Here is a 12507-nt window from a genome sequence, read left to right as displayed (position 1 = left end):
TATCTAGTGTAAACCTTGGAACCTTTAATTATAAAAATGATTAATGGAATTCTTTTCTAATATGACTGGAATCTGTCACAGAAGCAATTAAAAAATAAAAAACAGTTCTTATAATTGACAAAACTCATTTCTAAAATCATCATAATTAAAAGACATTATTTAAGTTTTTGAACTGAAACTCTTATTCTTGAAAATAATAGGTTGTCAATCCAGGTTTATGGTGGAAAGTAATACTATTCTGTGTGTTTTACAGTAACCAACTGGAATAATACACTTAACAACAAATGAGGCACAAAGTTTTACACGTGTCTGTAGCTAGAGAGATTTCAAAAATAATCAGGCTCTTAATGTGAGCCGCCAGTCCTGGGTGACCGCCTAAATCCTGACCCAGCGTCTCCCGTTGTTCCTCACCATTTTCATTTGCTGTTCTGCTTTGAGACTTAGTAAAGAGAAGAATCTTACAACAATCTTCCCATTCAGGTCTCAGTCGGATCCCTGAAGGGTCCAGAAGGAGTCCTGGAACCTGTAAACTGTCCTCAAAACCTGTTGGCACTTGTGCTGTTGCAGTTTACAGTTTTTATTGTTTAGTACATGTGTTTGCCAACCGCATTTCTTAAAACAACTTAAGATTGCAGTTTAGTTAGTAAATCTTTCTAAACGTTGGTCTTGAAGGAAAGTGGCACGAGAGTCTGGTAGAAGTGGGAGCTGCTGATGGCCGGTGCTGGGTGCAGCGCTGACAGGCACTCTGGCTCCTGGCTCTCCCGGGCCTCGCTCCCCTCGTCACTGCCGTTGGGACCAGGGGCCTCCGGTCTGCGTCTGTGGGTCTCCATAGCCTAGCGTAGATGGCCTTCAGCAACCAGGGTAGAGAGTGAGCACACACACGGGTGGGCCTGCACACATGGATGTGTGCACGTATTTTTTTCTCTCCAGACCTCTGCATGTTGCTGCCCGAAACGGGCTGACAGTGGTGGTTCAGGAGCTCCTGGGGAGAGGGGCAAGCGTGCTCGCGGTCGATGAGAACGGTGAGTAGCGTCTGCTTCCTCTTTCCCTAACCTGTTAGACGGCGTTGGCCTTTCAGTGATCCATACTTGAAGGAAAGGAGACTTGGGGACTTTTTATTGGTCAGAGAGGAGAGCTGGAGCTAATACTGACTAGGGCTTACCTTGTGCAAAGGGAACAAGGGAAGGAGAAACAGGGAAAGTCCATCTAACAGGTGAACTCCTGAGTTTCATGTATCTGTTAAATCAGAGTTGTGTTTGCCTGCTCAGTCACTCAGTCGAGTCCAGCTCTTTGCGACCCCATGGACTATAGCCCGCCAGCCTCCTCTGTCCATGGGATTTTCCAGGGGTTGCCATTTCCTCCTCCAGGGGATCTTCCCGACCCAGGGATCGAACCTGGGTCTCCTGCGTTGGCAGGCAGATTCTCTTTACCAGCTGCGCCAGCCCAAATCAGAGTTAGGGTTTATTAACTTTGGTTTAGTGATACCACCTCTGTTATTTTAGTATTCAAAGAATTTGTTCTTTCAGCAAACATTTATCAAGGCCCTTACTTGAATGCCAGGTTTTATCAGAATCTGGTCTCCCATCCATGTGCTGGGTGCTGCCTGAGGCAGTCACTGCAGCATCTCTTTGCTTTGTGTCTTATAATAATGGCTTTTATAGGATCTCTCTGCAAAAAAAACATCATTTCTCTCATCGTAACACCCCTTTCATTACTCCCTCTGCTCTTGCTGTGGCCATATTTCCCTGTCCCCCTTTGCAGCACAGTTATTCAGGAGCTATTTCTCCCTCTGTCTCCAGTTCTTCTCCTCTTTCTTTCTCCTTTAAATCCCCTCTGGTCAGACCTCACCCCCACCATACTACAGCACTGTGCTCAGCAAGACCACCAGTGACCACAGTGTTAGAAATCAGCTCTGCTTTGACTTTACATACAGAATTCAACACAACCGATTATTCCTTCCTTAGGAATAGGCTTTTAATGTGGAATTTAAAATGTATGTGAAATACCAGATGTTAAGCTTGCAGTCTGCCATAGCTAGTGTCTGATACTCCCCCAAGTAGTCTCCACACTTTGCATTTGCCGCATGCTGTTCCCTGGACCAGCAGATGCAGCTCTCTTACGGCAGGATAAGGGGGGTCAGAGAGAATGCATATGATGCTTATTACAGTGTCCTCCTTAGGGGTGTTCTTTATTCACAAATATCTGCTTCCTTGAATTAGTAACTGGATGAGGGTTTCTAACTTCTTATTTTGTTGTTAAATAACTATATTTACTGGAACTGAGTATTTTTTATTTTACTGATTTTTTTTTTTTTTTTTTTTTTTTTGAAGTGTAACATACAATGTTCTGTTAGTTTCAGGTATACCCATTTTTTTGCATTTTCTTTATGTGGCTTTCTGGACTCCACACTTTCTTGGCTTTCCTCCTACAGTACTATCTTCAGTTTCTTTTGCTAAGTTTCTCTCTCTTCTCCTCAACCTGTTACTATTGGAGGGTTCTCAAGTTCAGTACTTCATTCTTTTTGCCTTCTCTACACATCTACTTCTGCTTCATTGGACACTAAAGCCTTTGTGTGGTTCACAACAGACTGGAAAATTCTTAAAGAGGTGGGAGTATTAGACCACCTTACCTGCCTCCTGAGAAATCTGTATGCAGGTCAAGAAGCAACAGTTAGAACCAGACGTGAAACAACAGACTGGTTCAAAACTGGGAAAGGAGTACATCAAGGCTGTGTATTGTCACCCTGCATATTTAACTTCTGTGCAGAGTACATCATGCGAAATGCTGGGCTGGATTCATCACAAGCTGGAATCAAGATTGCCAGGAGAAATATCAACAACTTCATATACACAGATGATACCACTCTATTGGCAGAAAGCGAAGAACTAAAGAGCCTCTTGATGAGGGCAAAAGAGGAGAGTGAAAAAGCTGGCTTAAAACTCAACATTCAAAAAACTTAAGACCATGGCATCTAGTCCCATCACTTCATGGCAAATAGATGGGGGAAAAGTGGGAACAGTGACAGGCTTTATTTTCTTGGGCTCCAAAATCACTGCAAACTGCAGCCATGAAGTTAAAAGACACTTGCTCCTTGAAAGGAAAGCTGTGACAAACCTGGAGAACGTATTAGAAAGTAGAGACATCACTTTGCCAACAAAGGTCTGTATAGTTAAAGCTATGGTTTTTTTCCAGTTATCATGTCCAGATGTGAGAGTCAGACCATGAAGAAGGCTGAGCACCCAAGAATTGATACTTTCAAACTGTGGTGCTGAAAACGATTCTTGAGAGTCCCTTGGACGGCAGGGAGATCAAACCAATCAATCCTAAAGAAAATCAACCCTGAATATTCATTGGAAGGACTGATGCTGAAGCTGAAGCTCCAGTACTTTGCCTTCCTGATGCAAAGAGCCGACTCACTGGAAAAGACCCTGATTGGGAAAGATTGAAGGCAAAAGGAGAAGGGGGTGACAGAAGATGAGATGGTTGGATGGCATCACTGAATGGACACGAGTTTGAGCAAACTCAGGGAGATAGTGAAGGAGTAGGGAGCCTGGCATGCTGCAGTTCATGGGGTTGCAAAGAGTTGGCCACAGCTTAGTGACTGAACAACACTTCCTACATTCACTCTCTGGGTGACCTCATCCAATTCTGGGGTTCTGAACACTGCATCTGTGCTGAGAAGGTGTAAGTTTGTGTCTCCAGCTGCCTGACTGACAGCGCACCCTGTGAGTGTCTAATGCACAGGTCCAGACCTGGACTGCTGGCCTGTCCCCGCTGCAAGCCTGCTCTCATCACAGCCATCCTGGGCCCAGCTGATGACCGTTCCCATCCTTGCGATTGCTCCTTGACCCCCTCATACCCAGGGCACAATGCACCAGCATGTACTATTGATCCACCTCCAAAGTATATTCAAGTATGTCCACTTTTCCCCGTCTACTACACCCTTGGCCAGGATCCTTTTAAAATACGTGGGAAGGGGCTTCCCTGGTGGCTCAGTGATAAAGAACCTGCCTGCCAGTGCAGGAGACACGGGTTCGATCCCTGGTTCGAGAAGATCTGACATGCCATGGAGCAACTAAGTCCATGTGCCCACAACTACTGAGACTGTGCTCTAGAGCCTGGGAGCCACAGCTGCTGAGCCCACAGGCCGCAACTCCTGAAGCCTGAGTGCTGTAGGGCTGTGCTCCACAGTAAGAGCACCCACTGCTGTGAGAAGCCCAGCACTGAAGCCAGAGAAGTATGTGGGGAGATGCTGCTCATCCGCATCTCAGTTTACTGATAGTCCTTAGATGATCTCTCGGGGCCGACTGGGTCAGCTCTTTCTGTTACCACTCCCGCTTGTCTCCTCATCTTCCCCCCTTGTCCAGTTCTGCCACACCGGCTCCTCACACCATGTACATGATGGTGGACGTGCATCATCATCTTTCTTCCGGCTTCCAACACTCTGCCCTCAGTGGTCTTGGACTAAACCCTTCACCTGTTTCCAGTCTTAGCTCAAGTGTCATCTATTCAGTGAATCCCATCCCGACTACCCTTCTTATACTACAGCCTGCTGATCACCCCCATCGCATTCTCAGTTCTCATTACATTGCTCTATTCCTTCCTTTTCCTTCTTTCCACATAGTGTATCTTCTAACATATGAGGGCAGGAGTCTGTGCGCACAGATCTGTTTTGAGTGGTTAGAAGAGCCCCTGGCCACATCGAGCTCAGCGGGTGTGTGTAGGTGATGGTGTGCTGAGCAGTGTGCTGAGTCCTGCAGACACACTGTAGGGTCCAGGACAGCCTACTGCCTTGAACAACAGTGAGAAGAAACAGGCTGTCAGAAGGCCCTTGAAGCAGTTCAGTTAGAATAAACCTAGAATGCCGTGAGAGATGTCAGGGAAGGTATCCCCCGCCAAAGTGCCTTCTGAGCCAGAATCCAAAGGACAAGTGAAAATATGGGAGAAAACTTTCTAAGCTGAGAGAGTGGCATATTTAATAGAGATACAATGCAGGGCAGCATGAGTACTAAGTTACACCACACCAGAGTCTCTTGGGAGAAGGCAATGGCACCCCACTCCAGTACTCTTGCCTGGAAAATCCCAGGGACGGCGGGGCCTGGTGGGCTGCAGTCCATGGGGTCGCTAAGAGTCGGACACGACTGAGCGACTTCACTTTCACTTTTCACTTTCCTGCATTGGAGAAGGAAATGGCAACCCACTCCAGTGTTCTTGCCTGGAGAATCCCAGGGACGGCGGGGCCTGGTGGGCTGCCATCTATGGGGTCGCACAGAGTCGGACACGACTGAAGCGACTTAGCAGCAGCAGCAGAGTCTCTTAGGTCAAGTGGCAAAGGATCTTTGTGTCAGACTAGGTAACAAGTTCACAGTCAGGGTGGGAGGACGCAGTGGGCAGAGTACGGCAGAGATGTTGCAGATGAAAGAACGTTGATGTTTCTTCCCTCCCCAGGCTCCAGTGAATCCCATCAAAAGGGCATTCATCAGAGCCTGGGGAGGGAAGACGTGGCCTGCAGTCTGGCATGGAGTGATGTGGGCAGGGGAGGGGAGGCCATTGTTTAAGATGAGAATGTAGGAGGAAGAGCTGGGTTCACTTAGGAACATGAGAAAAGTTCACTGGCAACTCCAGGTGAGTAATTGGATATAGACATATGGACCTGGAGCCCAAAGTCAGCAAGATCTAGGTTGGACATAGAAATTTGGGAATTGTTAGTTTAATACAGTCATGAAATCCATAGAAGTGAGTGGTACCACCCACTAAGATAAATTCAGTCTCACCTAATTTAAAAGAAACTTTCACTGTCAGCAAATTATATTTCTGGAAATAAGAAGCAATATAGATTAAAATGAAGAGCCTAAATTGCTAACCTATAGAAGATATTTGGTCACATTATGAGGCTGTACATCAAATAGCCAATAGACGATCTTTGTTGGTCATTTTCAAGGTTTTATATCGCTTTTCCATATGGAAAGCATAATAAACAGATGACAATGAAGGTCGCCTGTGACCTGATGTCTTCTTGCATACTTTGCAATATGAGATAGTAATCAGGGTCCAAAGTTGGCAAGTCATAGTAAGTACCCATCTTATTTTGTAATTAATTCTAACCTTCAGATTAATGATCCAGTTATAAATTGCTCCAGTAACAAGAGAGGTTGATGATTTAATTAGACTCTGTATTTTCACTGTCGTCTTTCCTGACCCAGCCAAGTGTTTCCAGTTTGTTGCACAGATACTTTGTTGTGGTGGTATTGTTCAGTCGCTAAGACTCTTTTTTTTTTTTTTTTTTTTTAAACTTTACAATATTGTATTGGTTTTGCCATATATCAAAATGAATCCGCCACAGGTATACATGTGTTCCCCATCCTGAACCCTTCTCCCTCCTCCCTCCCTGTACCATCCCCTCTGGGTCGTCCCAGTGCACCAGCCCCAAGCATCCAGTATCGCGCATCAAACCTGGACTGGCGACTCGTTTCATATATGATATTATACATGTTTCAATGCCATTCTCTCAAATCATCCCACCCTCTCCCTCTCCCACAGAGTCCAAAAGACTGTTCTATACATCAGTGTCTCTTTTGCTATCTCGTATACAGGGTTATTGTTACCATCTTTCTAAATTCCATATATATGCATTAGTATACTATATTGGTGTTTTTCTTTCTGGCTTACTTCACTCTGTATAATAGGCTCCAGTTTCATCCACCTCATTAGAACTGATTCAAATGTATTCTTTTTAATGGCTGAGTAATACCCCATTGTGTATATGTACCATAGCTTTCTTATCCATTCATCTGCTGATGGACATCTAGGTTGCTTCCATGTCCTGGCTATTATAAACAGCTATGACCCTTTGTGACCTCATGGACTGCAGCACAGTAGATTTCCCTGTCCACCACTGTCTCCCAGAGTTTGCTCAAATTCATGTCCATCCTCTGCCACCCCCTTCTACTTTTGCCTTCAGTCTTTCTCAGCATCAGGGTCTTTTCTAGCAAGTTAGCTCTTCACATCAGGTGGGCAAAGTACTGGGGCTTCAACTTTAGCATCAGTCCGTCTAGTGAATATTCAGGGTTGGTTTCCTTTAGGATTGACTGACTGGTTTGATGTCCTTGCTGTCCAAGGGGCTCTCAAGAGTCTTCTCCAGCACCACAGTTTGAAAGCATCAATTCTTCAGCACTCAACCTTCTTTATGGTTCAACTCTCTTTATGGTACATGACTATTGGAAGAACCATAGCTTTGACTAGATGGACCCTGTGATGTCTCTGCTTTTCAATACACTGTCTAGGTTTGTCATAGCTTTCCTCCCAGGGCGCAAGCATCTTTGACTTTCATGGCTGCAGTCACCATTCTCAGTGATTTTGGAGCCAAGAAAATAGTCTGTCACTGTTTTCCTTTCCCCCCATCTGTTTGTCGTGATGGGACTGGATGTCATGATCTTAGTTTTCTAAATGTTGAGTGTTAAGCCAGGTTTTTCACTCTCCTCTTTCACTCTCATCAAGAGGCTCTTTAGTTTCTCTTCACTTTCTGCCATTTGGTTGGTGTCATCTGCATATCTCAGGTTGTTGATATTTCTCATGGCAGTCTTGATTCCAGCTTGTGATTCATCCAGCCCAGCATTTAAAGTCAGTCTTGTGCTGAAGAAGGGAACATATACAAAGGAAACATTTGTTTGATTTAGGAGCTTTAAACGTAACAGACTACAGAGGAAACAGGTCCCAGATGGATGATTCCTCCACTATCTCATAACTTATCTGCATCCATCCAGGTTTTCTCAGGGTTGGATTTATGTTTTTCTCAGTGGACTATGACCCCAAAAGAAGTTAAATGGTGGCCATGTGTTTTCATTGAACATGCATATTTTGAGCACCAGCTCAGAGCCTCATTCACAAATCTGTGCACATTTAGGTTTCTCAGCATGTAAGTCCTTCCCTACAGAACTACAAATTAATGGTAAAACTCCCCCACCATTCTGAATGAAGTTTTACCAGACTTTTCCCCCCTTATTCTAGCCTGATAGCATCTGGGAACTTGGATGGATGCAGGTAAGTTGTGAGATAGTGGAGGAATCATCCATCTGGGACCTCAGCTTCCTCTGTAGTCTGTTAGGTCTCCTCCCACCCTAGGTTTCTATGACTTTCTTCTTTTACTATTTATTACAAAGTTCTGAATCATTCTAATTAAGCCAGCTTATTATATAAGCCAAGTAATTTAAAATATGTCTGAGGTTGAAGACCAGAGTAGGTTTACTGCCTTTCTTTAGTGAAATGAGTCTCAGGATGAGTGATTTTTAAACTTGTTTTTAATTCCAGGCTATACCCCAGCTTTGGCCTGTGCTCCCAACAAGGACGTTGCGGACTGCCTCGCTCTCATTCTGGCCACCATGATGCCTATCTCGTCAAGTAGCCCTTTATCATCCCTGACGTTCAATGCCATTAACCGTTACACCAACACCTCGAAAACTGTCAGCTTCGAAGCCTTGCCCATCATGAGAAATGAACCCAGCTCCTACTGTAGCTTCAACAACATCGGCGGGGAGCAGGAGTACCTATACACGGATGTGGACGAGCTCAATGACTCCGATTCAGAGACCTACTGACCGGCTGAGCCAGAGACCCGGGGAGGCTTCACACTGTGCTTTTTCAGGAAAAAGGCACTTTCTTACTCACATACAAATGCAACCTAAGAGAGATGGCAGAGTGCGCACACAGAAGAAATATGATCACATTAGGAAGAAGAGTTGTAAAGGCACGTTTTACGGAAGGAACTTCTAGGGTCTTGAAACAGACTTGAGCAGAGGGGAACACTTGATGGCACAGAGCCTTGTGAAGCTGTGGGCTTCAGGTTTGCAGTGCCGGGAGTTATTTGGGACACTGCACCGTAATCTGCTCACACGAGCAACACTATCGTGAAAGAAGAGATAAGGACACTAGATTTCAATTTTATCAATAAAACTACAACTAAATTTAAGGGCAATAAAAGTTTGGTACAATAGGCATGATGTGCACAGCAAATTGCCAAAGGACCAAATAACTCGGGTTTTAGTAGAGCACCACTTTGCGGAAACTGGAGCGGGTGAAACTAGACATTATCCAAACCAAACTTCAATATTTCGGAAAATGAAGCTGAGATTTGGTTTTCAATGTTGATTTTTTTTTTTTTTAAAGAAAACATCTGAAAGCCTTCTAATATGTATTAAACCATGAGAGAAAGCAGATGTATTTTTACATTTTTTTTTTTTACATAAAAATTTTAAAATTCCAACTTTTATAATATTAGAATTGAAAACCAGCTGACTGGGTGCAGTCAGGGTGAAAATATTTGTGATGTAGACACGTGATAGATTGGGGTCAGACTGTTGATTGCCGGGTTTTGAATGGTTTAGGTTTAAAACTGAACTATTTTTGTTTGAAAATGTAAAGAATTTCCTCAAAGAAGGAAATTTCATAAAATCAGGAAGTGGATGATTTTCACCCTGTTGCAGCCGCGTGGTCCCGGGGAGTGGCGTTTTCAGCCTCACTACTTGGATGGTACACTTGCGTCATCTTTGTGTCACCCCGTGCCTCCACAGTGGGTTAGGGTATTTTTGTTGTCATTGTTTAGTGAAGAATCAAAAAGAAAAACTCCCTTGCTACTCATAAGTTAACATCGTCAGGTCTCTTGGGAGGCACTTCTGTACTGGGCAAGGTTTAAAATACTAAAGCCTTTAGGTCTTATTCACATTTAAAGTAGCGTGTTTATAACATGCTACTGTTTAGGGAAAGAAGCGACTGCCAACCAGATTGGAAGCCTGCCTTTCACATAACAGGAGGCGGGGAGGCTGACGCTGGCTTGCAGGTGGCAGGTTATGTGCTGTCACTGACTGCCGCCTTCCCAGCGAACATGAGTTCAGTCACCTAGGGGTCTTCCAGGTCGGGGTAGGGTTCCATAAATTTTCACAAAGTGATTCCCAATTTGATTTTATTCTTTTTGTATCGTGAAACTGGAAACTTTATGACATTGTAAATTATCAGCTGGTTTTTCTGAATATAAAGTGTGAAAACACAGAACAGTATTTTGATCTATTTGATAATTTTGTGGGTTTTTGAAGAATTAATGAGCATGTAAATAGAAATAGTGACTGCTTGAATACTGTATTTACTTGCACTCTTTCAGTACATCAAGATTCCTGTATATTTTAGAGTATAATAAAACACAGATGTGAGTTGTATTTAATGCATAATGTATTTGTATCTGTGCATATTACTTAAAAATCTATAAAGTTTCTAGGGCATTGACTACTAGATTTTAAGCATTTTTTCTAAAATATTTACAGAAATTATAAATGTAATTGTCCATCTTTTCTTTATAGTATAAAGAAGTCATAATGAACCCTTCCTAATTATTAGTGGCAGGAAGGTGTTACATGCATTTTAAAGACAGCAGATTACATTTTCTTTTGTACCTTTTGAAAAAAAGGAAAAAACTCAAGAGGATTCTAAAAGTATACATATGTGTACTTTCTCTTTCCTTTTAGGAATTCTCTTCTGAATTCCCTGAGGGAATTTCCTAGAGTCTCAGAATTGAAAGAGACCTGAGGTTCATCCAGTCTAGCCTCTTAACGAACGCGGGAGCCCCTTGGACCAGGGTGGCGCTCCCACCCTGACATTTGCAGTGACTCTACCTCCCCGGGCAGTCCACTCAGTTGCTGAGCAGCTCCAGCCGTTAGAAAGGTCTTCCTTAGGTGGGACTGAGCCTCCCTCCTTCCCGGGAACTTAGGTCCTTGGGCCCCGGGTCCGTCCTCCAAGAGAAGACGGAGAACCTCGGCAGGATGACACATGCCCTCTTCTCTTTTGCAGGCTGCTGGACTCATCTGCTGAAGCCATTTCCAGAAGGACTCATTAGACACACTGTTAGATTTACTGCCTCTGATGAAACTCAAGGTGTAGCTATAAAGTAACAAGCTGTTCTTAATTTATCCTCACACGCACCAGAATTCAGAGCTTGCATCATTTTACGTACATGATGCCGTGACTAGGAATACTTGTAAAGTGGGTCTTCCAATCATTGGCCCACCAGGGAAGCTGTTCCATTGCTTTATGATCTCATTTTGTGATGGGCTGTCCCCTAGCTTGATCAGCCGCTTCCTTTGGTTAGCACCAGATGAGGGGAAATCCCGAAGCATCGTTCTGAACCATGTTGGAACAGCACTGGTATTGTTGGAGGGAACCAGCGGACTGCTTGAATGAAGGGACACAACACTCGCGAGTTCCTTTATAGTTAAAACCTTGTGCATCAAAGGCGTCCAGGCCCTATTCTGTACTGGTTTTTATACTCACACAGAATAGAAAAGCCTGTTTGCTTTTTTAACTTCTGCATGGAAGATGGCATCTGAAGTATCTGATGTGTATTATAATACCAGCTTCTGCTCTGGAACTACGTTAGGGCAGTGCTGATAATAGCAAATAACCTCCTTTAACAAGACACACAAACAGCACCGTTTAGTTCCGGAGCTGTCTAAGTGTGACTGTTGGTTTGGGGTTTAATTTGGCTTATATCGGACCTTTTAAATAAAGTTTTTTAATGCAATAAATCAAGTGTCCTTCACGTGCAACCTTCTTTTTCCCTTAAAATATCTGACTAGTGTTGAACTGTAACTGGTTTTTACCTTTCTTTACTAACTTATTGAATTTTCAGTAAAGCTGTTTTAGAATTTAGATGAACCTTTCTAAACAAGCATTTTAAATACAGTTATTCAACAAATACTTACTGCTTGCCTGTTACATGCTTGGCAGTGGACAGAAAAGGAGCCTCAAAAGTGGGATCTGGTCCTCTTGGTTTCATCATGGAAGGTATGTGCCTAAAAGTGGAAAGTGAAAGTGTAATTGATAGACTGCTAACCGAAGCAAGTGAGGACTACAACACGATCCCTGTGGGAAGGGTGACGAGAACAGACTTCTTGGAAGAGGTGGTATTTAGGCAGAACATTGAGGAACAAATCTGATTTGAGCAGGTGGAGAAGGGGCAGATGATAGCCTGAGTGAGAACAGAATCAGCAGTTCTTAAAATGCTTGGTGGAGGGGAGGTGGATGGAATGGATATCAGCTCTTAGCATGTAAACCTACAGAAGTATTTATTATACACAGAGATTAGATGGAAGTGAGAGCAAGTAGATATAAATAAGCGATGGGAGGACCAGGCCAGGAAGACTTGAATACCTTTGCCAAATCGTCTTAACGCTGATAATAGTAACAAAGTGCATACACAGTGTTTGTCATGCGCCAGGCAAGGTTGTAAGTACTTGAAATCTGTCTCTTAATCCACACAACTGTCCTATGAGGTAGCTCCTATTCATAGCACCATTTAACACAGGAGGAATGAGGCAGAAAGGTGAGCTGAATTCTGCCTGAGCTTGTTTGGCCCATAATTCATTAGGGCCTAGGTTCACATCCAGGCAGTTGTTCCCACCCTTGGTGTTTGGTCACCTGATGACCTCTGATAACACTTTCTAGTCCTTGTTGAAATTGGCCATT

General features: G+C 43.7%; 1 protein-coding gene across 8 annotated transcripts in view; it reads left to right on the top strand.

Moving 5' to 3' along the window:
• The window catches only part of ANKRD28 (ankyrin repeat domain 28), a 215163-nt gene extending 204958 nt beyond the window's left edge, over positions 1-10205 (top strand). For 6 of the 8 annotated variants that reach the window (XM_025294166.3, XM_006048732.4, XM_044948609.2 and 3 more), the window contains 2 exons: positions 931-1022; positions 8308-10205. In XM_025294166.3, coding sequence (XP_025149951.1) covers positions 931-1022; positions 8308-8594 — 379 coding nt within the window. In that variant the 3' untranslated portion in view covers positions 8595-10205. The remainder of the gene's footprint in view (positions 1-930; positions 1023-8307) is intronic. The other 2 variants (XM_045166825.1, XM_045166822.1) reach the window with 2 other exon arrangements.
• Positions 10206-12507: the final 2302 nt, after the last annotated feature.

This window comes from Bubalus bubalis, chromosome 1 (assembly GCF_019923935.1).
Source record: "Bubalus bubalis isolate 160015118507 breed Murrah chromosome 1, NDDB_SH_1, whole genome shotgun sequence".
NCBI classification, from domain to species: Eukaryota; Metazoa; Chordata; class Mammalia; order Artiodactyla; family Bovidae; genus Bubalus; species Bubalus bubalis.
This window is presented reverse-complemented; position numbering and strand designations above follow the sequence as displayed.